The 25,593-nt window shown below is 47.3% G+C and overlaps 3 protein-coding genes across 4 annotated transcripts in view; 2 read left to right on the forward strand and 1 right to left on the reverse strand.

Annotated features, from left to right (window-relative positions):
* dhx16 (DEAH (Asp-Glu-Ala-His) box polypeptide 16) overlaps positions 1 to 10,024 on the forward strand; it is a 30,153-nt gene extending 20,129 nt beyond the window's left edge. The window contains 2 exon segments of the mRNA XM_069919337.1: positions 7,080 to 7,253; positions 9,394 to 10,024. Of these exon segments, the coding sequence (XP_069775438.1) occupies positions 7,080 to 7,253; positions 9,394 to 9,522 (303 nt within the window). The 3' untranslated portion in view covers positions 9,523 to 10,024.
* Positions 1 to 25,593, reverse strand: part of rps5 (ribosomal protein S5) — a 335,501-nt gene that overhangs the window by 103,232 nt on the left and 206,676 nt on the right. The gene's annotated exons all lie outside the window — the stretch shown is intronic.
* polr1h (RNA polymerase I subunit H) lies at positions 12,691 to 16,153 on the forward strand. 2 transcript variants are annotated; one of them, XM_069919338.1, is made up of 5 exons: positions 12,691 to 12,797; positions 13,188 to 13,318; positions 13,817 to 13,923; positions 15,136 to 15,245; positions 15,989 to 16,153. In XM_069919338.1, exons 2-5 carry the CDS (start codon positions 13,195 to 13,197, stop codon positions 16,011 to 16,013), a joined length of 366 nt encoding a protein of 121 aa, XP_069775439.1. In that variant the 5' UTR covers positions 12,691 to 12,797; positions 13,188 to 13,194; the 3' UTR covers positions 16,014 to 16,153. The 2 variants fall into 2 exon arrangements, with proteins under 2 accessions (XP_069775439.1, XP_069775440.1); XM_069919339.1 differs by lacking the exon at positions 13,817 to 13,923.

Genomic DNA, 25,593 nt, shown 5'->3' on the forward strand with positions numbered 1-25,593 from the left:
CGATGGAGTGGAGCCTGGTGCCCGTGATGTCGCAGGCCGAGTTAACCACCCTTTGGGGTTTATTCTTGTACTGTGCATTGGCAGCTCTGTACCAAGCAGTGATGCCACCGGCCAGAATGCTCTCCATGGTCCACCTGTAGAAGTTTACGAGAGTCTTCAGTGACATATTGAATCGCCTCAGATACCTCACAACGTATAGCCGCTGGCAAGCCTTCTTTGTGATGGCATCAACGTGGGGGCTATCGAGGAGTCACGTGATGGAGTAGTGGCTGGTCAGGGAATTCCAGCCCTCTCCGGAAAAGTTAAAAAAAAACGCACAAAACACAAAGGTACAAGATTAAAATTTAAAACAAAGTAAAAATAAAGGTGAGAAGAAAATGGCAGCGAAGAGAGAAAAGTCGAAAACAACGGGAAGAAGAGAAGAAGAAAGAACGTCGCAAGAAGAAGGTGAAGGCCTTACCTGTCCGAGGAGGCCCGCCGCGGAGAGAGAAGCCTGTTCCCTCAGGTCAGTGGAAGTCCCGGGCTCGGGACAACAAAAATGGCTCGTATAGCCGAGTAAAAGTGCGCAACCGCGCATGAAAAAAACACACTGACGGGAGGGGGGAACAGCTGCGGAGTCGATCTCCACAGCTGAGAGAGACACCTGCAACACAACAGCAGGTGCAGAACACAGACAATACCGACAACAAGAAAGAAGAGGGTAAAAAGAAAACAAGGAAACAACAGATGGTCAATCCAGAGGAAGAAGAAGAAGAACAGAAAGAAATGGAAGAAGAAGAGAAAGGCAAGACAATGGATATATCTTTTTTTAAAGAATATATGGAATGAGTGAAAGAATGGCAATTACAAGAATTTAATGAGATAAAAAGAATTAAGAATGCAGAAGAAAAAATGAATAAAATAGAAATGGTCATATCAGAGATAGGAAAAAGAGTGGAAAATCTGGAAGAACGAGAAATAATCGTAGAAATGGACTTAAAAGGGAAATTAGAAGAATCTAATAAAAAAAGTTAGAGGCACATGAGCTGTTAGCTCACAAGATAGATATAATGGAAAACTATAATATAAAGATAGTGGGCCTTAAGGAAGATGAAGAAGGCAAGAATATGAGAGAATTTATAAAAGATTGGATCCCCAGGGTCCTAGGAAGACCAGAATTACAGGAAGAAATGGAAATAGAGAGGGCACATAGAACATTAGCCCCGAAACCACAACCGCGGCAAAAACCAAGATCCATTTTAGTAAAATTCTTAAGATATACAACAAGAGAAAATATATTGGAGAAAGCAATGAAGAAAATAAGAGAAGACAAAAGGCCACTGGAATACAAAGGTCAAAATTTTTTTTTTATCCAGACATAAGTTTTGAACTCCTGAAGAAGAGGAAGGAATTCAATACAGCAAAAACGATCTTATGGAAAAAAGGATATAAATTTATGTTAAAGTACCCAGCGGTACTTAAAATAGTTATTCCAGGGCAAGAGGAAGCAGGGAAATTTGCAGAACAACTACAAAACAAGCAGAGAGATGAAGACATATAATGAGAGTAAAAATGACCACGAACTATATGTATGTGTGTAAAGGGGTACATGTGTGTATATATATATATATAGTGTGTATACATGAATGTATCCGTATTTAGAGGAAAATATATAGAGTATAGACAAGAATTAATAAGGGAGGGAAAGGGAATAGAGGGAATTAAAAGAGTGACCTTTGTTACATATGAAAATTGAAATCTTTTCCGGGGGGGGCTGGGTGGAGAGGAGTTATGGTCACTGCAAAATCAATTGACGTTTGCGAGTGAATTCGCAAATCCAAATGGAGAGGGGAGATGTGGTTGCCCGACAAGGGATAAAGGGCAACTCAGGAGGGGGAGGGGAGAATGGGGTTAAAGAAGTTTTAAATAGGAGAATAAGGAAAATGTTTGATGTTTTAGAAATGTTGTCTTATAAAGTGTTCAAAACAAGAAAGCAGAAATGGATAAGAAGGAAAGGTGATGATGGAGAAACAGAAAGGGAAGATAAACAAAGTATGAAATGGCTACGCTGAACTATATGACTTTAAATATTAACAGAATACATAACCAAATTAAAAGGAAGAAACTGCTAAATTTACTGAAAAAAGAAAAAATTGATATAGCATTTGTGCAAGAAACACATTTAACTGAATTGGAGCACAAGAAATTAAAGAGAGATTGGGTAGGACATGTAACAGCAGCGTTGTATAACTCAAAAGCAAGAGGAGTAGCTATATTAATCAGTAAAAATGTACCAATTAAAATAGAAGAGGAAATAATAGATCCAGCAGGGAGATATGTAATGATAAAATGTCAGATATATTTGGAGTTTTGGAATCTACTCAATGTATATTCACCTAACGAAGAAGATCAAAAGTTTATGCAAGATATTTTTTTGAAGATAGCAGATACGCAAGGGAATATATTAATAGGAGGGGATTTCAACCTTAATTTGGATTCAAATATGGATAAAACTGGGAAAAAAATTAACAGAAAGAACAAAGTAACCAAATTTATAATTAAATCGATGCAAGAAATGCAACTTTTGGATATATGGAGGAAACAACATCCAAAGGAAAAGGAATATTCATATTATTCGGGTAGACATAAAACACTCAAGAATAGACCTATTTCTGTTATCAGCTCGTATGCAAGATAGAGTAAGAAAAACAGAATATAAAGCTAGAATATTATCGGACCATTCACCCTTGATATTGTTAGAGGACATCCCTCCAAGAAAGTATAGATGGAGATTAAACTCCATGCTACTTAAAAGGCAGGATTTTAGAGAATTCATTGAAAGACAAATTAAAATGTATTTTGAAATAAATACGGAATCAGTGAAAGATAAGTTTATACTATGGGATGCAATGAAAGCATTCATTAGAGGGCAAATAATAAGTTATGTAACCAAGATGAAGAAGGACTATAATCAGGAAACAGAGCAGTTGGAAAGGGAAATAGTAAATATAGAAAAAGAATTAGCAATGAAGGAAGATACAACTAAAAGAAGAGAATTGGCAGGTAAAAAAATAAAATATGAAACACTACAAACATATAAGGTGGAGAAGAATATAATGAAGACAAAACAGAAATATTATGAACTAGGGGAAAAAACGCACAAAATTCTAGCATGGCAGCTTAAGACAGAACAAGCTAAGAAAATGGTATTGGCATGAAGGAAAAAAGACAAACAAATCACATATAATCCAACGGAGATCAATGAAAACTTTAGAGAATTCTATGAACAATTATACCAAACTGAAAACGAAGGGAAAGAAGGCAAAATAGATGAATTTTTAACTAAAATTGAACTACCAAAATTACAAATAGAGGAACAAAATAAATTAACAGAACCATTTGAAATAGTAGAAATACAAGAGATAATAAAAAAACTACCAAATAATAAAACACCAGGAGAGGATGGATTCCCAATAGAATTCTATAAAACATTTAAAGACTTATTAATTCCTCCCCTCCTGGAAGTAATCAACCAGATTGACAAAACACAAAGCTTACCAGATTCATGTAAAACAGCAATAATTACAGTAATACCAAAGCAAGGAAAAGATCCACTCGCACCAGTGTCATATAGACCAATATCATTACTTAACACAGATTATAAGATAATAGCTAAACTATTAGCAAACAGATTATCAGATTATGTACCTAAAATGGTAAATCGAGACCAAACTAGATTTATAAAAAAAGACGCACAACAGACAATATTTGTAAATTTATTAACTTAATTCATGCAGTAGAAGGGAGTAAAGCGCCAACAGTAGCAGTTGCTTTAGACGCAGAGAAGGCCTTTGACAGAGTAGAATGGAATTATTTATTCAAAGTATTGCAAAAATTCAGTTTACCAGAGAAGTATATTAATTGGATTAAAGCATTATATAAGGGGCCATTGGCGAAATTGACAGTAAATGGATATATATCAAAGCAATTTAACTTAAGCAGATCAACACCCTTATTGTTTGCGTTAGCTATAGAACCACTAGCAGAATTGATAAGAACAGAAAATAATATAAAAGGGATAAAAATAAAAGACAAGGAATATAAAATCAGTTTATTTGCGGATGATGTAATAGTATACTTAACAGAACCAGAACTATCAATAAAAGAATTATATAAGAAATTGAAGGAATATGGAGAAGTGTCGGGTTACAAGATTAACGTAAATAAAAGTGAAGCAATGCCAATGAATAATGTGGATTTCTCAAAATTTAAGAAGGAATCACCATTCAGATGGCAAATGCAAGCAATAAGATACCTAGGTATACAAATAAATAAAAATCTCGGCCATCTATATAAACTCAATTATTATCCACTAATGAAAAAATTACAGAGCAATTTAGAGCATTGGAAAGATTTACCATTAACACTAATAGGAAGGATAAACTGTATTAAAATGAACATTTTCCCAAGGATATTATACCTATTTCAGGCATTGCCAATACACTTGACAGAGAAATTCTTCAAGGAGTTAAAGAAAATAATAAGGAAATTTTTATGGAAAGGGGGGAAACCGAGGATAGCACTAGATAAATTAACAGAATGGTATAAACAAGGAGGCTTACAACTGCTAAACTTCAAAAATTATTATAGAGCCGCACAATTAAGATACCTATCAGATTTTTACCAAACAAGGGAAAAGCCAGATTGGACTAGATGAGAACTAGATAAAATAGGGGAAAATATACTTGAACACATATTATATAAATGGGATGAAAAATTGGTACAACGTAGGAGTTCTCCAGTATTACATCATCTGCTCAATATTTGGAAGAAGATTCATGTAGAAAGGAATAAAACAAATTATCAATTTACCGAAACTAATAATGACGCAAAATCAGTTACTCCCTTTTACAATAGATTACCTTTCCTTTAGAGAATGGGAGAAAAAAGGGATCAAAAGAATAGAAAATTGTTTTTCAGGAAATAGATTATTATCCTTTGAACAAATGAAAGATAAATACAATATAACTCAAGATACAGTGCTGGCATATTACCAATTGAGATCCTACTTGAAGGACAAATTAGGAAGCAGTCTGAGGTTACCAGAGGGAAGTAACTTTGAATATGTGATTACAGATACAGTGATAATCAAAAGATTTATAACAAATATGTATATTAAACTGCAAGAAAAGGAGAATGAGGAAACAAATGGTAAAACTAAACAAAAATGGGAACAAGATTTAAATATAAAGATAAAAAAGGAAACATGGGAGAAGTTATGCTCTGGAACGATGAGAAATACAATAAATACGAGGTTACGTATGATACAATATAACTGGATACACAGGCTATACATTACACCTCAAAAGTTAAATAAATGGGACCCAACAGTATCTGACAGATGTTTTTGTTGTAAAAAAAGAAATGGGAAGAACAATTCATGCAATCTGGACATGTGAGAAAGTAGAAAAATTTTGGGAAGATCTAAACCAGATATTAAATAAAATTACAGAAAACAATATACCAAAAAACCCAGAGATCTTCCTCCTAAGTAACATAAAAAACAAAGAATTTGGACTTGATTTGGATGGTGCACAAAAAAGATTTGTTAAGATAGCTCTAGCCGTAGCAAAAAAAATGTATTATGTCAACCTGGAAATTGGAAGATAATTTGAGAATACAACAATGGTATATAGAAATGAATAAATGTATTCCATTAGAAAAAATAACATATAGTTTAAGAAATGATATTGAAATATTTGAGCAAATATGGGAGCCATACATGAAACACAATAGAGAAAACCTACCGGGGACATTTACCACCTAAATTAATGAAAGGAGAAGGAAATGAAAAGAATTGATTCAGTGGAATTTCTTGTTTATTTTTATTGAATGACAACATTGTTTGACTGGTTTAATGTATCTTAGATTTTGTACTTTAAATGGATGGGGGGGTAGGTAGGGAGGGTGGGATGGGAGGAGGTGGGGGAGAAAATGACACTGTATATATCTGAAAAAGGAAAATGTATGTATCATGGTCAATGTGGTTTATGGTGTGAAAAATAAAAAATTTAATTGAGAAAAAAAAACGTGAGGGCTCCAGGACAGATCCTTGGGGATATTGACCCCAGGAATTTCAAGTATTTGACCCTCTCCACTACTGAGCCCTCGATGAGGACTGGGTCAGTTTCCCTTGACTCCCTCCTGAAGTCCACTATCATCCTCTTGGTTTTGCTAAAGTTGAGCGCAACGTTGTTGCCGTGACACCCCTCAACAAGCTAATCTCTCTCCCTCCGGTACGTTTCCTCACTGGTGACTGTGATTCTGGCAACGACTATGGTGTCATCGTTAAACTTGTAGGTCGTATTAGAATTGTGCCTGGATGCAATCATGGGTGTAGTGTGAATAGAGCAGTGGGCTAAGCATGCATCTTTGGGGGGAGTCTGTGTTCAAGCTTGCCCAATGAGTAGGTTCAATTGGCTAGTGGATTAGCTGGTCGACCTGTATATCGTCGGGGTCGGATTGGGGGAGGGGCTGTGTTCTTGTATGAGGCCAAATCTATTGTGTGCAGTTTTGGTCACCGAACTACAGGAAAGATATAAGATTGAAAGAGTGCAGAAAAGATTTACTAGGATGTTGCCCGGACTTCAGGGACTGGGTTACAGGGAAAGGTTAAATCAGGATTTTATTCCCTGGAGCGTAGAAGAATGAGGGGAGATTTGATCGAGGTATTTAAATTATGAGGGGGATCGACAGACAGTAAATGTAAGTCGGCTCTTTCCACTGAGGGTGGGTGAGATACAAACCAGAGGACGTGGGTTAAGGGTGAAAGGGGAAAAGTTTAGGGGGAACTTCTTCACACAGAGAGTGGTGGGGGTGTGGAATGAGCTGAGGTGGTGAATATGGGCTCAATTTTAACAATTAACAATTAAGAAGAATTTGGACAGGTACATGGATGGGTGGGGTACGGAGGGATTGGGACTGGGTGCAGGTCAGTGGGGCCAGGCAGGAAAATGGTTCAGCACAGACTAGAAGGGAGCGGATTGGGGGACGGAGGGGTTGTGTTCTCACGCTGTGTTCTCCCTCCCTCTTCTCCCTAGGCCATCACCGCTGGCTTCTTCTACCACACAGCCCATCTGACCCGTTCCGGATACAAGACGGTGAAGCACCAGCAGTCGGTGTGTATTCATCCGAACAGCAGCCTGTTCGAGGAGCAGCCACGTTGGCTCGTCTACCATGAACTGGTCTTCACCACCAAGGAATTCATGAGACAGGTACCCACCATGTTAAACGTTGAACAGTACAGGACCTCGATGTTGTGCCGACCCATATATTCCGACCAAAAAACCCCTCCCTACCCCGAAACCCCACATGCCTATCCAAGAATCTCTTAAATGCCCCTAATGTTCCAGCCCCCACCACTCTGTGTGTAAAAACACTTCCCCCCTGACGTCTCCCCTAAACCTTCACTTCGTACCTGTCCTTTGGTGTTAACTAATCCCGCCCTGGAAGTCACAGTCAAAGCTTCGGTGATAATTTACCAAAGTAGACTCTGGGCAGGATTGAAAGATAGTGAATGACACGCCTCAGCTCAAAGAAAGATGTAGGCCATAGATCAGTCAGTTTAACATCTGTAGTTGGGAGAAGCCTTGACATTATCCTTGAAGAAGAAGCAATTAGGCTTCTGGAGTGAAACGGGCAGACGTGGTGTGGATTCAGCCAAACAGGCTGACCATTTCCTGGAGTTCTTTGAGGATATAATGAGGATGGGGAGCAGGTGGACGGGTTTACCTGGGTTTACAGATGGTGTTCAGTAAGGTGCTGCATAAAAGACAGAAGATAAAGAGTTGTTGAGGGGGGTGGGGGGGTGATGTATTCACAGGTATAGAGGATTGGTTAACCAACGGAGAGCTGAGAGCTGGGATGCAGGGTTCATTGCTGGGCCCACAACTGTTCACGGTATACATTAAGGATCTGAAAGAGGGGACAGGGTGTCGTGCATCTAAGTTTACTGGTGACACTCAATCAAGTGGAAAAGCAAATCGTGCATTGGACGTGGAGAGTCAACCGAGGGATATGGATAGGTTAAGTGAGTGGGCAAGGATCTGGCAGATGGAGGACAATGTTGGCAAATGGGAGGTTATTCACTTTGAAAGGGCAAATGGAAGATCAGGATATTATTGGAATGACAAGTGATTGCAGCCTGCTGATGGGCGGAAGGACTTGGAGGGCTTGTGCATGAATCGCGAAAGGTGGGTTTGCAGATGCAGCAGGTTATCAAGAAGGCAAATGGAACGTTGGCTTTCGTTGCTGGAGGGGTTGAGTTTAGGAGCAGGGAGGTTCTGCAGCATCTGTACAAGGTCCCAGTGAGGCCGCATCTGGGGAACTGCGTGCAGTTCTGGTTTCCATACATGAGGAAGGATGGACTGGGTGCAGAGGAGGTTAATTCCAGAGATGAGAGTGGTTGCCCTACGAGGAGAGATTCTGGGACTGTACTCACTGGGATTAAGAATGTGAGGGGATCTTATAGAAACTATAAAATTATGAAAAGCATAAATAAGATAGAGGTGGGTAAGTTGTTCCCATTGGTGGGGGAGACTAGAACAAGAGGACGTGGCCTCAAGATCCAGGGGAGTAGACTTAGGACGGAGATGAGGAGGAACAGCTTTTCCCAGAGAGTGGGGGGGGAATTCTGTGGAATTCGCTGCCCGTTGAAGCAGTGGAAGCGACCTCAGTAAATATATTTAAGACTAGGTTGGGTCGATTTTTACATCGTGGGGAAATTAAGGGATATGGGGAAAAGGCAGATGGGTAGAGATGAGCCGATCATCAGATCAGCCATGATCTCAATGAATGGCAGAGCAGGGCTTGATGGGCCGAATGGCGGACTCCTGCTCCTAGTTATTGTGTGCCCGCCCAGCCACCTTGTTCTACCCCATGGTGCCTGCTCCCGTGTCCTGGGAGAAGTCCCTCCCAGCCTCCACCACCTCACCCCCCTCCACCCTTGTTTCCTAGCCCTCAGCAGTGAGACCATTGGAATCTCCTCCCCAGGGCAAAGGTGGCAGTGAGACCTGAGGGCATGTTTACAGGGTGGGGAGAGGGGACGGGGTGGGCGCCTTCAATGGGCTGTCTCAAGGGGTGGAAGCAGACACGGTGGTCACAACGTTTCAGAGGCTTCTGCTCCGACCCCTGGGTGTAAACGAGATGATGGGGTAGAGGTGAGGAGTGCCCTGTTCTGCATAGCCAACGATCGGGGAGGGGAAGGGACACCCGCTGTATGTATGTGTGCCTGTGGGCTTGTGTCTTTGCGTGTGTGCGAGCTTGTTTGTGTGTGCGCATATGCACATGTGTGCGATTTGGGCTGCTTCTGCGGCCCCACTGTAACCTGTCCGCCGTCTCACCCCTCTGCCCCAGGTGATGGAGATTGACAGCGGCTGGCTGCTCGAGGTGGCACCACACTACTACAAGAGCAAGGAGCTGCAGGACGCCAGCAACAAGAAGATGCCCCGGAAGGCGGGCAAGGCTCGCGAGGACCTGGGCTGAGGGCAGCCGGGATTCCAGCACGGGTGGGACGGGGTGATTGTTACCACCACCCCCCCCCCCCCCCCCCCTTCTGGGGGGGATCAGGAGGACCTAGGCTCAGGGTAGTCGGGATGTGACATTTATCAAACACAACCCCCCCCCCCTCCCCCATACATTTGGGGGGAGAAGGGGATGATTGGAAGGACCTGGGCTCGGTGGGGGTGGATGGGATCCCAGCATGGACAGAGCGGGCTGATCGTCACCCTCCCCACCTCCCTCTCAGACCTGGCCCGATCCTCCCTCTCTGCGGGCGGAGGTCGTGAGAGTATGGATGAAGCGGAGTCCCCCCCACCCCAAGAGTTCCGCTAACCTGTCACTGCGCTGGGGTGTACACGAGGGATGGTTGGAGTCACCGGGTCCGAAATGGTGGCCAGCACGGACAGGCCAATCCCAGCGGGTACCAGCGGCGGGTTGGAACTGCACAACTACCTGCCGTCAAATAAAACCTCACATTTTTACTTCAGGAAGTGTCATCCTTCACCTTTGGCTGAAAAGTCACCTGGGTCACATAGAACACCGGCCCTTCAGCCCCCGATGCTGTGCCCACCCACGTGTCACCTGGCAGAAAAAGAACAACCCTCCTGCCCTCTGTTTTCCTTCCATCTGTACACCTGTCTCCTAAATGCCTCATCTCCCCTTTCTTCACCCTCCATTTGTCAGGGAGGAGGGAAGGGACAACCCATGTGCGCACGAGTGTCTGCGTGTAGGAGAGTGCAAGTGGGCACGTGTGAATGAGCGGGCGCATCTGTCAAGACTGCCACTGACGGCCCACCTGTCTGCCTCCCCGATGGCCCGCATCAAATCCCTGGTCCTGTGCACATTTTTGTTACCCCTTTCCCTCTGCACTCAAGACAGGGCCGTTCTGCCCCGGTCCCTCGGCCAACTCCCCTCCTCCCACAGATGCTGCTTGGGTTGCTGAGTTCTTCCTCCGGGCCAGTGGGGGGGAGGGGGTGATTTGTTTCTGTCGCTCAAGAACGAAGTGGATCTGTGGTGCAGCAGTTCAACACGAGCATCGTCGCCCGCAGGCTGGGCCCCGTCGCCCGCAGGCTGGGCCCCGTCGCCCGCAGGCTGGGCCCCGTCGCCCGCAGGCTGGGCCCCGTCGCCCGCAGGCTGGGCCCCGTCGCCCGCAGGCTGGGCCCCGTCGCCCGCAGGCTGGGCCCCGTCGCCCGCAGGCTGGGCCCCGTCGCCCGCAGGCTGGGCCCCGTCGCCCGCAGGCTGGGCCCCGTCGCCCGCAGGCTGGGCCCCGTCGCCCGCAGGCTGGGCCCCGTCGCCCGCAGGCTGGGCCCCGTCGCCCGCAGGCTGGGCCCCGTCGCCCGCAGGCTGGGCCCCGTCGCCCGCAGGCTGGGCCCCGTCGCCCGCAGGCTGGGCCCCGTCGCCCGCAGGCTGGGCCCCGTCGCCCGCAGGCTGGGCCCCGTCGCCCGCAGGCTGGGCCCCGTCGCCCGCAGGCTGGGCCCCGTCGCCCGCAGGCTGGGCCCCGTCGCCCGCAGGCTGGGCCCCGTCGCCCGCAGGCTGGGCCCCGTCGCCCGCAGGCTGGGCCCCGTCGCCCGCAGGCTGGGCCCCGTCGCCCGCAGGCTGGGCCCCGTCGCCCGCAGGCTGGGCCCCGTCGCCCGCAGGCTGGGCCCCGTCGCCCGCAGGCTGGGCCCCGTCGCCCGCAGGCTGGGCCCCGTCGCCCGCAGGCTGGGCCCCGTCGCCCGCAGGCTGGGCCCCGTCGCCCGCAGGCTGGGCCCCGTCGCCCGCAGGCTGGGCCCCGTCGCCCGCAGGCTGGGCCCCGTCGCCCGCAGGCTGCTGGGCTGAACTATGGGAATATCGCTGGCCAAACTGGTTTGTGTGCAGGTGCATCTCAGGCTGTGTTGTGCAGAAGTACTGCATTCACTCAAGTACATTTTGCACATTGGCGACCATTTTCTAATGTTGAATTTATGGAGTTGATGTGAACGTGGACTCAGCGTTGGAGGGGCTGAAATTCACACGAGCATCCAAAATACCTTATCAGTAGCAGACGTCCGAATGATCTTGAAACGAACAAAGAACAAAAAGCATGATGAATTAAAGTCTGTGCATCAGATCACATGTCTTTCCATGAGGGAGGTCGGGATTGCCGTCAGTATCTGCATCGTCGGGGCCTCCGATGGGCGGGCAGGTGGTTGGGCCCACGAACCTGCGCCACCAAATTAACAGACAGCCCCGGTACGTTTTGGAGGGTGGGAGGAAACCGGAGCCCCCCCCACCCGGGAAGACACAGGGAGAACGTGCAGACTCCTCAAAGACAGCGTGGGATTCAAACCATGGTCCCATGTTGCGATAACTGTGTGGGAGATGTGTGGAATTGGCCAAAAATGGGAGGGTCAACTTCTACACAAGTCGGTGGTCCCTGGGAAGATTAAATGCAGGCAGGTGTCTGAATAAGGACTGGTGAGAGGGAGGAGTCCAAACCTGCAACAGGATGGGACTCGGGAGTGGGTGCTTGAGATTGGAACCTGGGTTAGAACACCATGCTGTCCGCAAGGAGTTTCTCCCTGTGTCCCGTCCCCCCCCCCTCCCCTGGGGACTCCTCTACCGTTCAAAACCCAGGGTGGGGGGGGGTTGTGGGTTAATTGGGCGCAACTGGGTGTCACGGGCTGGTGGGCCGAAAAGGCCTGTTACCGAGCTACGTGTCTAAATGCATGGTGGGGGGGGGGGGGGGGATCAGGGATCAGGGAAGGGGAGAGATTGTAAAAACAGAGGAGCAGCAATAGGCCGTTCAACCCCCTGTTCTACGTTGGCTATTCAATCATGAGCTGGTTCATTCTCCCCCACTGCCCAGCCTTTGCCCCTTAAACGATGGTGCCCGAGCTTGATCACTGCCTTAGATACATCCAATCTTGGAGGCCAATGGAAACTGGAGAGGTTGATGCAAATGCCATGCAGTGGGACATGTCCCATTGGTGGGAGTGGGCCCATGAGGTGGAGAGGGCAATCCAGTGGGCCTCCACATCTCTCCAGGCGATGGCCTTGCTCCCCTGGAGGCGGGTCCTCCTCCGGGCCCCCGGGGGGCGCTCTATGCTGGCGATAGCGGGGCCTTCCGGGTTGTGTGGCCACCTGTGGGACCTCCAGGCCGCCCGGTGGCGCTATGCTGGCGGTGGTGGGGGCCCTCTGGGCCGCCGCGAGGCGCTGCAGCGGGCGTGGGGGGCGGGGGGGGGGGGAGGGGGGACGGCGTCGCATTCCCCAGCGTCGTCTGAGATAGAAGCTGCGGCGCGGTGAGGAGGGTGGTGGGGAACAAGTTCAGGGGCTACAGTAGGCCGCGGCGGACTGTGGGGGGAGGGGGGATGGAGGGAGGAAGAGAGGAGGGGATGGGATAGAGGAAGAGGGGAGGGATGGAGGAGAGAGGGTATGGATGGAGGAGAGGGGATTGAGTGGTTGGGAAAGGGGAGGGGATTGGAAGGAGGGGGATAGGGGTGGGAGGGCAGCTGATAGGGGAGAAGAGCAGGGCAGAGGAGGTGGAGGGGAGAGAGGAGTCGAGGAAGGAGGGGGTAGGAAGGAGGGGAGAGAGTGGAGTCGGGGAGGAGGGAAGGGGAAAGGGGATGATGCTAGGTCAGACAGGTCTGACAATTTGGGCACCTAGTGACCAGACTCTCCTCCACCCCCAGCAACACCATGGCTGGTTCGTGCTTCGAATCTGAGCCTAACTTCTGCCCCGACTGCGGGTCCGTTCTCCCGCTGCCCGGTGCCGGGCTCAACGTGACATGTGGCCGGTGTTGTTACCAGATCAGCATTGACAGTAAGTGTCCGAGGGCAGTCGGGTGCAAAGGGAGGCGATGCTGGGGCCAGAGCGGTGTAGAATGGCCTCACCCCATCTCGTCATCCACTCTCGGGGTCAGACACAGAGTGAAGATCCCTCCGCACCATCCCATCACACACTCCCAGGGTCAGCCACAGAGTGAAGCTCTTTCTGCACCGTCCCATCACACACTCCCGGGGTCAGTCACAGAGTGAAGCTCCCTACACATCGTCCCAACACACACTCCCAGGGTCAGTCACAGAGTGAAGCTCCCTCCACATCGTCCCATCACACACTCCCGGGGTCTGCATTGAGGCTGGGTCTGTGTTTATTCCTTACCTGCAATGAGGCCGGGTCTGCGTTTAATCCAGGGAATGCTGTGAGGCCAGGTATGCGTTTATTCCAGACAAGCTATATGAGTGGGTCTGCATTTACTCTGCGTCCTGGACTTGGGTTTGTCCCAGACTGAAGCCTGTACTCTCTCCGGCCCTGCCGCAGCCTTTGAAGGGTTGGAGGTGAAGTCTGAGGTAGTGCTCAACGATCCAGAACTGCTGCAGGCGAACCTGGAGGCCGAGAGCGAGGAGAGACAACTGAACGGGCCGGTGGTGAGTGTCAGAGCGAGGGGCAGACCATCCCGCAGAGGCAACTCCACCCTGCCCCAGAGTCACTGAGCCCTCCAGCACTGAAACAGACCCTTCGGCCCCACATGTCTGTCCTGACCCAGCCCATCCCGTTTCACTCCTCTCTCTTCTTTCTCCTTTCACGGAGCCAAAATCAATTTCCTCTTCATATTTAATTAACATCTTTTGCCTGTTGGTCTGGACTCCCCCCCCCCCCCCCACTCTTCCCCCTTTCTCACTCCAGTCTTTATTCAGACGCCTTCCTGTTTCTTCGCTCATACCTTAAGGAAGGGCTCAGGCCCAAAACGTCAGTGATGTGTCTCCTACGGACCCTGCGAGACCAGCCAGGTTCCTCCAGAATTTCTGTGTGTTTTTACGACAACCACAGTGTCTGCGGATTTTCGTGTTTCACCCCATTTTCCTTCTGCCTCTGAGGTGTGGTAGGGAGACGACGAACGCTGTGAACGTGGCCTGTCAGCGGAACGTCCGTGGGAGGAAACCTTTTAAGGCCAAATCCTTGACAAAATGCTTTGGCACCAGGCACTGACCGGCGTCTTCTTCTATTGGAGATGGAATATGATCAGGATATGATCAGCTCCCTCCAAACCCCTCCTGTCCACATACCTGTCAAATTATCTTGTAAACGTTACCACTGTTTCTCCTCCCACCTTGCCCCCAGCTCGTCCCACACACTCCAACACCCTCGGGTGACAAAGGTGTCCTCTCCCTGTTAAATCTTTCCCCTCTCACCTTAAGCGTTTTTCTTTCTGCTCACGTACGGTGGGGGGCAGGGTGACGGGGAGAGGGAGATCGGGGGGATGGGAAGGAGAGGAGACGGGGAGGACGGAGATGGGAGGGAGAGACGTGGGATGGGGGGAGGATGAGGTGGGGGAGAGGATGAGGTGGGGGAGAGGATGAGGTGGGGGAGAGGATGAGGTGGGGGAGAGGATGAGGTGGGGGAGAGGATGAGGTGGGGGAGAGGAGTTGGGGAGGGGTGTAATGGGATGAGGGGATAGAGGGGGTGGGGTGACGATGAGAGGGGGACGGAGGGGAGAGAGGGACAGGGAGGAGGAGACAGGATGTGAGGGGGTGAAGGATGGGGAGATGGGCTAAGGGGGGAGAGGGGGCAGGGAGGGGAGACAGTCCACACTGAGCTCCACGGCGACACGAATGCCTGGTGACTTGTTGTATGTCCAGGTGGAGCGGAGGTGTTCGTGCTGCGGACACGAGGGGATGGTGTACCATACGCGGCAAACGCGTTCCGCAGACGAAGGGCAGACTGTGTTCTACACGTGTCCCAACTGCAGGTGGGTCCTTCTCCCCATTACCTTGAACGCCCTGGCTTATCAAGAACCCATCAATCTCTGCCTTAAGTACACCCAATGACCCGGCCTCCACAACCTCCTATGGTCACAAATTCCAGATTCACCGACCTCTGGCTGAAGAAATCCCTCCGCATCTCTGTTCTAAGTGGACGCCCTTCAATCCTGAAGTTATGCCCTCTTGTCCCAAACTCTCCCTCCATGGGAAACAACCCTACTCTGTCTCCGCCTTTCAACATTCACAATGTTTCAATGAGATTTCCCCCTCATTCTCCTAAATTCCAACGAGTCCAGGCTGTCAAATGCTCCTCTTACGATAACCTTTTCATTCCCGGAATCATCCTTGTGAACCTTCTCTGAACCCTCCCCAACGTCAGTCCATATTTTCTTAAACGAGGAGCCCAAAACTGCTCACAATTCTCCATGTGAGGTCTCCCCAGGGCCTTATAAAGCCTCAACATCACATCCCTACTCTTATATTCTATTCCTCTTCACCACCAACTCAAACTGTGTTTACCTTCATCCCTTCCTGCACGAGGATTCCCAGGTCCCTTTCCGTCAGTAGGTGTTACAGTGACCCCATTCCCCCACCATCAGTAGCTGTAACAGTAACACCATTCCCCCACCGTCAGTAGGTGTTACAGTGACACCGTTAGTCGGCATTACCGTGAAACAGTTCCCCCTCCAGCCACTGTTACGATTGTTGTCTTGGTTTGTTTAAATCTCAGGCACCAAGAAAAGGAGGACTCCTGATGGCAAGACCCCACGCTGCTTCCCAGGACCCCAGGCAGGTCTCCCCATCAGCCCTGTGGACCATCAGGGGATCCTAATCTCTCCCGGCCTGTGCTTTTGGTGTGGATTTTGTAAATAAACAAGGCAAATGCTTCTCGGGAGAGTTTCTGAACCAGTTAATGTTCCGAACCGTGCTGAGTTTCCTTCATCCGACCACCGCACACCTCAAGTTCAGTTTTGTTTTCATGTGTACAGAGATGCAGCGATTGCGTACAGTGCACAACGAGTCAGGCACAGTGGAAAGTGCAAAGTTACGACAGGGTCTGCTGGTCCGGAGTGAACAATTTTAGTCTTTTGGGGAGCCTCTGATAACAACGGGGAAGTAAGTGTCCTGTGGGTCTGGGCTACCAACTTCCAGCAGTCCTGCTGTAAAACGCGCCATCTTTCTGTTCCTGACGTGACTCTACCTCTGTCCTTCGGTATTCCAGGTGTACATCAATCATTGGAGCACACTATAGGCCACCAGCCCATGATACTGGGCCAACGTTTAAAAAAAAAACTCACTCCTCCCTACTCCGTAACCCTCTATTTTTCTTCCCTCTATGGGCCTGTCTAAGAGTCTCTTAAATATCCCGAATGGTCCAGCCTCCACCTCCATTCCAGGCCCCCACAACTCTGTAAAAAAACTTCTCCACTGAACTTCCCCCCCCCCCCCCCCACCCACTTTGTATAGATGTCCTCTGGTGTTTGCTGATACCGCCCTGTCTCTGCCTCTCAGAATCTTGTCGACCTTTATTAAGTCACCTCTCAAACCTCTTCACTCCAAAGTGAAAAGTCCCAGCTTTGCTAACCTCGCCCCATAAGACTTGTTCCCTAATCCAGGTAACATCCTGGTGAATCTCCTCTGCGCCCTCTCCATAGCTTCCACATCCTTCCTGCAATGAGCTGCCTCTGATACCTCTTTCCCGTTGGGAGCAGCTGATTATAAGAGTCTCGGAGGATCAGTGTGAGCGGTTCCTATATTCTCACTGCCCATGGGAGGAAGTTGTTCCTCACCCTGGTGGGGCTGGCTCTGATCCTCCTGTACCTCTTCTCCGATGGGAGCAGCTGAAAGATGCTGTGTGTGGGGCAGAAGGGTTCCTCAATGATTTTGCGCTCCCTCTTCAGACAACAATCCCGGAAGATCACGTCGATGGGTTGGGGGGGGGGGGGGGGGGGGGAGGAGACTCCAGTGATCCTCTTTGCCACTCTCATGGTCCGATCCATTTCTCTGCAGTAACCATACCCACACTGTGATGCAGCCGGCCAGGATGCTCTTGATAGACCTCCTGTAGAAGGTTGACATGCCCATTTCAGTCTTCTCAGCAAGTGCAGTCGCTGTTGCGCCTTCCTGACAAGTGAGGAGATGTTGAGTGTCCACAATAAGTGAACTACAAGGAACCTGGTGTCTCCACTACAGAGATCTTGGCCTATGATAGTGGTGTCTGTGATCGGCAGGGGCCGTGAGGGGGTTGCAGACTCTGGCGAAGTCAAGGGCTAGCGCAGGGCACCACAAAATCCTCCATCTGAGGAGGAGAAGCAGCGGAGGTGACCCACGGGATGGTGACCATGGCGACTGACCATTGAGGGGCTCTGAGGCTGAAGGCCACTCAGGTTGTGGGTTGTTGGGCAGTTGGCTCGAGACCGGCTGAAGGGGACCAGGATGCAGGCGGGTGCTGAAGGGCTTCCTCATCTTGGACCTGGAGCTCGGGCAGCCGATGGATTGACAGGGGTCTGTGCGTCTGTAGAGGCCGCGGCAATTGCTGGAGGTGAATCCACGGACACTTGGTGACTGTCTGGGGAACTTCACACAGGGAGGGGTGGGGGTGTGCAACGAGCCACCAGCTGAGGTGAATGCAGGGCTCAGTTTTATCATTTAAGAGGAATTTGGACAGGTTCATAGATGGGAGGGGGATATGGACTGGGTACAGGTCAGTGGGACAAGGCAGAATTAATAGATGGACACAAGCTCGAAGGGCCGGTTTCTGTGCTGTAATGTTCCAGAATATGCACAATTCCAATGCTACCTACAAATGTGCTGATGACACCACAGTTGTCGGCCGAATCACAAACGGCAATGAGGAAGCGTACAGGAGGGAGATAGATCGGCTCGTTGGGTGGTGTATCGACAACAACCTTGCACTCAATGTCAGCAAGACCAAGGAGATGATTGTAGACTTCAGTTCAGATTTCCGATTCAATGTCGGAGGACATCACATACAACCATGAGATTCTTTTTTCTGCTGGCCAGGCAGAATTACCTCTAATTGGTCGTGCAAAAAAAACTCAATGTACACATGTAAACAGATAAAGAAATGTAAACAAACTGCGATACACAGAGAATAACAAAAATCATTAAGGTGCACAGGTCAGAGTCCTTAAATGAGTCCCTGGTTGAGTTTGTTGTTGAGGAGTCTGATGGTTCCTGAACCTGGTGGGTGTGAGTCTTGTGGCACCGATACCTCTTTCCAGATGGCAGCAGCGAGAACAGAGCGTGTGCTGGGGGAGTGCAGATCCTTGATGATCGCTGCTGCTCTCTGTGCAGCGTTCCCCGTAGATGTTCTCAATGGTGAGGAGGGTTTTGCCCACGTTGTCCTGGGCTGTGTCCACTACCTTTTGCAGGGTTTTGCGCTCGGGGGTATTGGTGTCCCCGCACCAGCCTGTGATGCAGCACACTTCCCACCTGTAGAAATTTGCCAGGGTTTCTGGTGTCAAACCTGAGGAAATCAAGGCACTGATGAGCTTTCTTCATGATACCATTAGTGCGTTGGGTTCAGGAAAGATCCTCTGAGATAATAACTCCCAGGAATTTAAATGTGCTCACCCTCTCCACCTCTGATTTCTCCCAATGATCACTGGATCAAACACCTGCTATTTTCATTTTGTTTCTCTATCTGTTTGCACTGTGATGCTGAACGATCAATGAACCAACGACATTGCCTTACTTTGACTTTCCGTGCACTATTTTTATTTATTGCTGTTAAGGAGGTTTATATGATGCAGCCCTTGATTGCCTCAGTGGTTCGGACCTGGAGCCTGGGACGGCTTTGTAAGGGATACTGGAATGTGAGAAGTCAAGCAAGTGCTAATTAAGAATGAAGTATTATGGGTTAACTTAAGGTGAAGGGATACTGGAATGTGAGGAGTCAAGCAAGTGCTCATTAGAAATGAAGTATTATGGGTTAAATCGGTGAAGGGATGCTGGAATGGGAAGAAGGGTTATAAAAGTATAATAAAATAAGGATCTTCAAAACAGGATAGCAAGTAAATAGCTTTAGCAAGTCTTGGGGATTGATTAATGAGTAAAGAACAAAGACATGATATTTCCTGGCTAACAAGTTTGCAGGAAGGCACATAAACTGATAAGAAGTTAGAATCCACGTGGGCAGAATTACCTAATGCTAAACCAATCCAGGAGGCAGAAGAATGTTAGGGGGAAGGTATCTCTGTACTGAAATTAAATGTATAAAAGTTGGGTCAGCTTCAGTATTTGTGTGTATTCCCAGGGTAAGGGGAAGCACCCAACTTTGCATTGTTGTAATAGTATAATAAAAGTTCTTTGTTCTCAATTTTTGTCTCAAGCAAATTCTGTGAAGGTACTTCTGTTTCTCACAGCTTGGACTGAGGGCGGCCAGGCGTCCGGCTTCGGACTGGACGGTCCGGCTTCGAGCCCTCTGTCCACCATCCGACGCCACCTCCAGCCGGACGTTAATTTGGGGGAGGGTGTAGGGCCTTGTGAAAGATGGGAAAATTGATCTAAAATTATGAACATGGAAGAAACTAAAATTCATCAGTTAATGGCTGTAACCAGTACAAACAGGATAAGCTTGGGGGTTAGGATGCAGGAAAGCAGTCAGCACGATTAACATAAGAATCTTCTAGTCTTTGTGACAAGACCATAAGACTAAGAAAAGGAATGGTAAGGTACAATAGAATGTAGGAAGTTGAGGTAGTCTGGATCAGATAAAGGTCTCCTAGCCCTGGACAGAAGTACCAAGTCCTACATATCTAATTAGCTAACCATACACAGATTTATACATATGAAATTAGCCAACACTAGATAGAATGAGTCAACTCCGCATACCAAGAGATTGTAGCCCCGAGAATCAGGAAGGTGTGAATAAGGACAATGACATGATGGGACACCCACAGGATACCCCCTGGTCCTCCAAGTGTACTGAAACTGCACGTAGGCAGGAAGGATTACCTATGCCAAACCCATCCAGGGGGCAGAAGAATGTAAGGGGGAGGGCACTCTGATACTGAAATTGACTGTATAAAAGTTGGGTGAGCCCCAGTATGTGTGTGTATTCCCAGGGTAAGGGGAAGCACCCAACTTTGCATTGTTGTTGTAATAAATGTTCTTTGTTCTCAATTTTTGTCTTGAGCAATTTCTTTAAAGGTACTTTAATTTCTAACAAATGGGGGCTCGTCCGGGATCACACTCCCTCCACTGACAGAGTACCCCGACGACGAGAGTAGGTGCACCCCGGCTGATTCAGCTGGACTCACGGGCGACGGGTGGCTGGTCAGTGGAAGAAGCGAGTGATATCCGAGAAGAGGCATTGAGAACAAACGACGGAAGGAAGCGCGCTAGAGCATTGCTACTGGAACTCGGTAAGAGTAATTTTACTTGTTTATAAGTATGGGAATAATGAGTAGCAAGGAAGAGAGTCCTGGTTCAGGATGTGAACACCAGATAGCTACGCACAGCCCGCTTGGGTTGATGTTATCTGAGTGGTGCACAGGAAAGACCCGTGGGAAAGACAAACTGACAATGGTCAGGTATTGTTGTATTGAATGGGTTAAATACCCGGTTAAAGGGAGCTCCGTGTACTGGCCAAAGTTCGGATCCGAGGATGAATGGATGTGTTAAGCTTTGAACATCTGGCTCTATCAAAACCAGAAAGACAATGTTGAGAGCAGGGAATATGCAGCCTGCTGGCTCAAGGGACCCATTGAACAACTGGTTTTGAATGAGAAAGAATTCAGGGATAAGAGAGAGGAGGAACCTTTTGTCCCTGAATCACAGGGTTGGGATGTGTTACATTCCCTCCCTCCACCTTATGTTCCTCCTATGCCGGCTCCTATCTTTCCTTCCCCTCCTATGACCTACCCTTCTGCACCTCCCCCTCCTCCCCCACCACTAGAGAAGAAAGAAGAGAACCGGAGTGGTATGGTGACTCGCTCACAAAGCGCTCGATTACCACCTCCGTTGACAGTAGAGGTAGAACATTGTAATTCAGAACAGCGTGAGATCCCTCAGGAAGAAGTGGCAGAACCCTGCGATTCACTTCTCAGGGAACAGGAACACAAATCTAAGAAACCAGAAATTAGCTGGATGCGACCCCTGCGGGAGGTTCCCGTGGGAGAAGGTCTGGGGTTCTTAAATGTGCCCCTGACCAGCACTGAAGTACGTAATTTCAAGAAAGAATTAATCTCCCTGATAGAAGATCCCCAGGGGATGTGCCGAACAGTTAGACCAATTTTTGGGACCAAATATATATATAATATGGGGGTCTCGACATAGAATCCCCAGCAGGGGAACAATTGGTACTAACAGGTTTTGTTACCAACTCAGCCCCAGACATTAGGAGAAAATTACAAAAGACAGAAAATTGGCATGAGCAGGGAATAACCCAGCTTCTACAGACCACACAAAAAGCATTTGTCCAGACATCTGAGGATAAGCAGAAAGCAAAGGCTAACATTTTGATGCAAGCAGTTAAAGGAATAGTAGATGAGTAACATGAAAAAGGCAGGGACTGTGTGCCAGCTCCTGAATGTTGGGAGAAGCGTCGGGAGTGGGAAAGTAGAGACCAGAGATAATTTCATAAATCACGACTTCCCACTTCAGTCACTGACCAATATTGATTAAAATTCATGCTAAAAATTAAATGTCATAAATGATTGTTTTTCAATACTGTAGAATTAGCGAATTTAACTACCAGTTAATTCCAATTTATGAAATAAATTGTATTCAAATGTGATTTTGCACAGGGAGTACCTGAGAGTTGAGTGATGTTATAACATTTGCAGGGAGAAATGTTTGCGCAAATAGGGTGAGTTCGACACATCTTATTTTAAGTGTATGTAAGATAAAGAAAGGATCTGATGTGTAAAGTGGCTGGATCAGCCAGTTGAAGGGGGAGTGTGCATGTCCCTTTAAGTGCATTGTGGCACTTGAAATTGAGGCTTCAGGCTCTTGTCTTGCAGTTAGAGGTATTTCTTCTACACATTCAGCAGTCAAGGTCCGTGAGTTTAAAGATCACCCACCTCTGGAGAATAAAGATACCTCTGGGGATTCCTATGGGGATTCCTATAAGTTTAATCATTCATTTCTCTGGTGCATTTTCCTCCGGAGTGAAATTAATGCCTCAGCACAATTTCTCTGTATTGCCGCTGTTATTTAATTCAGGATAACTTTCCCCCATTCATCAGGTTTATATTTAAATCCGGTAGTGCGGAAGTTACATTGTAAATAATCACGGAGGTAAACCCTGCGCGACTGGATTCAGCTTAATGGAGAAGTAAACCTGCGAACTGGTCTATGGTGGTGTGTGAGTACTGCAATAGGTGGAATATGATTTAAATTGGTGGCATCGTTCAGAACAATTGGGCGCATAGGAATAATAGCATTAATTACTCACAGATCTTGTACCTGATACTATTCACTACGTCCCGGCTTCAGGACTGGGAAATTGGCATGGTACAGAGAAATTGCCATGGCACCAATATTTCTTGATTCACTAATGACTCCACAAGCTCCAGAATTCATGCAGCTAAATTTTAAGTGCAATATTATAGAAACTAGCCGGTACTTAAATGATTGTGTGTGCAATCAACATTGCAAAAATATGAAAGGTAATACAGGTGCTCCCCTACTTATGATTTTACGATGACACAATAGCATGACTGTCATTTACTTTCATATAATGTGTTAAGGTCATCACAAGCATCATTGATTTTTCCAATAAACTTTGATAATTTCTCTAAGGTGAATTTTTTGTAGCCTCGTTGGTTAATCACATTTTCGGAAAGCTTACAGGGACTGTTGGGAGAGAGCAAGGTAGTGGGATCCGTATGGGGACTGATACAGCGCTGTCGTTAGAGAGTGGGGCAGCGGGATCAGTATGAGGACTGATACAGTGCTGTCAATGTTAGACAAGGTACGTCTCCAATTAAGATTTTTTTTCAACTTATGCTGGGTCTGCTGGAACGCAACCCTATCGTAAATTGAGGAGCACCTGTGATGTTCTTCTATCTAAAGCCAGCTTTAGATAAACTCTTATCATTCTGTCAAATCCAGATCTAAGTCTAATTTTCCTCCAGCCTTTGAGCAAGCGCTTCCACTGCTACATCTTACTGATCACCTCCTCACCAATGAATCAGAAGACCATGGTGTATGGCACTCACTGCACAAGCAGTCTGAAAATGTGAACAAGCCTGTTCAACTTCATTTTACAAAATCAACAATCGGTTCCAGGCTCCCCAATGTTCTCTGTGGAGAGAAAATTGCCAGATTTTTACCCTTTTAATGCCCTTGGTTATGTTTGCCTCTTCTCAAAGATTACATGGCTGCACAGAGGAGCAAGGCTGAAAGTGCCTTGAAGTAATCTGTTGGCTGCACTTGTGACCTTTAGTCAGAAAATGCATGGGCTCTTTTCTCACTTTGGGTAGTGTAGCGGTTAGTTCAACTATATTACAGTGGCAGTGATGAGTAGATGGATGTGAGGGGTTGGAGGGTTATGGGCAGGGAGTAGGTAGGTGGAACTAGTTGGAGTTTCATGTAAATCGGTGCGGACTAGAAGGGCCAATATGGCCTGTTTCCGTACTGTTATTGCTATATGGTTATTATATGGAATATGGTTGTGAGCTGTGGCACAAGGCATTTTACTTAAGGCAGAACTAAAGGTTGAATATGTTTCAAGTTCTCTTGCAGAGGCTCTTGTGCTACAATGTCTGTTATGTACTCTAACAAATTGGAGGGTTGTGCCCCATACAGACAAGCAGCTCCAACTGCATTTTAATAAGGTCTAACATATTCAAAACCCATGCAAATATGCTTTGTGTTTCATTTTACAATTTTTACACTAACACAAAGGAAAGTCAGATTGTTATTCATTTTATTAAAATCTAGTGATTGGTTATATGTAAAAGCATGGCAAGAGGATCAACTAAAACCTGCCTGGGATGGTCCCTTCTGTGTACTTTTAATTACAGACACTGCAGTAAGAACAAGAGAGAAAGGCTGGACCCACATTCAAAGAATTAAACCAGCTTCTGAACCACAACATCACGACACACAGATTCAACCCTCAACCTGGCGTGCAGTTCCTCATCCTTCAGACCTGAAACTTACACTGCGCCGTGACAAAGTGCCGTAATGTTACATTTATTGTTGTATTTTTTTAACTGTTTATACATTTATTGTTGTATTTTTAACTGTTTATTTTTTTAACTGTTTATTCATTTATTGGGGTATTGTTTGTTAACTGTTTATGTCACTTCATTACTCGCTATGTTTTAAGTCCTCCTGGGATAGGGGCAGCAGAGGTCACAATTATTTTCCTTTAGAATGTAGACAGGGCATAGATTTAATGTATAGTCATAGTGGGGTATGGGTTAACAAGGGATTCCAATACGGACCAGGGGAACTGAACAGCTTTAGTGGAGTACATCTAATTTGTATCTTAGCCTACACAGGAATTAATGACAGGAGTTTTAAAGCGATAGCACAAAGGACATGGTGGGACAAAGACAGACAGAATGGTAGTCAGCATTGTACATGTAACAGAGAGAGAGAGTTAATACATATGCTAATGTACACAGACAGGCTGCAACTCACAAGTTCAATGATACCCATGCTAATGTTAGCAGACAAGCTGCAACACACAGTTAAATCACAAGAAACAATCCCCCCCCAGCTTGGTCTCTTTTCATCACCCCGTGAAGGGGAGCACCAGTTACCAACAACGTGAGCTGATTGACACTTTAATATCAGGCTCCAGACAGCCTTCGGAGATCGGTGGCCCTAGGGTTCGGGGCTGAAGAGGACATCAGATACTAGCCACAATTCAACGGAACCGCCTGACTACTGCTACTCGTTCGCTGCTGAAGGCAGCGTTTCTCACAGACTTAGTCAAGACAATGCTTACAAAAGTCGGGTGGTTAAAAGACACTGCTTCAATGTTTCAACGTGAATCTGCCCATGCCCATGTTCAGACGTGGCAACTTCGGACTGATGTGGGATGGACTAGACTCTTTACTGAGAACTGGAGCCTGATACTCGCAACCCTAATAAGCAGCTGGACTCGCTACTCTGACCTTCATGGTGCTCCCCTACCTAAAGACTTTACACAGAGATTACAATTCGGTTATTGACCAGCTGGGTAAAACAACACCTTACACTTGAAAGATCAGTATTACTGATCTATGTCAGTGGTTCCTCTGTTTGCGCGAAAGCCGCACTGTGATTCTGGGAGAATATTCTCGGCGACACTAGGTATTATTCTATTTAGTAGAATCCTAGCGAAGATTTTGCCTGCAATGGAGAGCAACG

The sequence above is a fragment of the Narcine bancroftii genome, chromosome 2 (genome assembly GCF_036971445.1).
Source record: "Narcine bancroftii isolate sNarBan1 chromosome 2, sNarBan1.hap1, whole genome shotgun sequence".
Lineage (NCBI taxonomy): Eukaryota > Metazoa > Chordata > Chondrichthyes > Torpediniformes > Narcinidae > Narcine > Narcine bancroftii.

Coding starts and splice junctions, on each gene's coding strand:
- polr1h (XM_069919338.1), top strand. CDS start 13,195: ATGGCTGGTTCGTGCTTCGAATCTGAGCCTAACTTCTGCCCCGACTGC. Junction 13,924..15,135: donor GACAACTGAACGGGCCGGTG/GTGAGTGTCAGA, acceptor TTGTATGTCCAG/GTGGAGCGGAGGTGTTCGTG. Junction 15,246..15,988: donor TACACGTGTCCCAACTGCAG/GTGGGTCCTTCT, acceptor TTTAAATCTCAG/GCACCAAGAAAAGGAGGACT.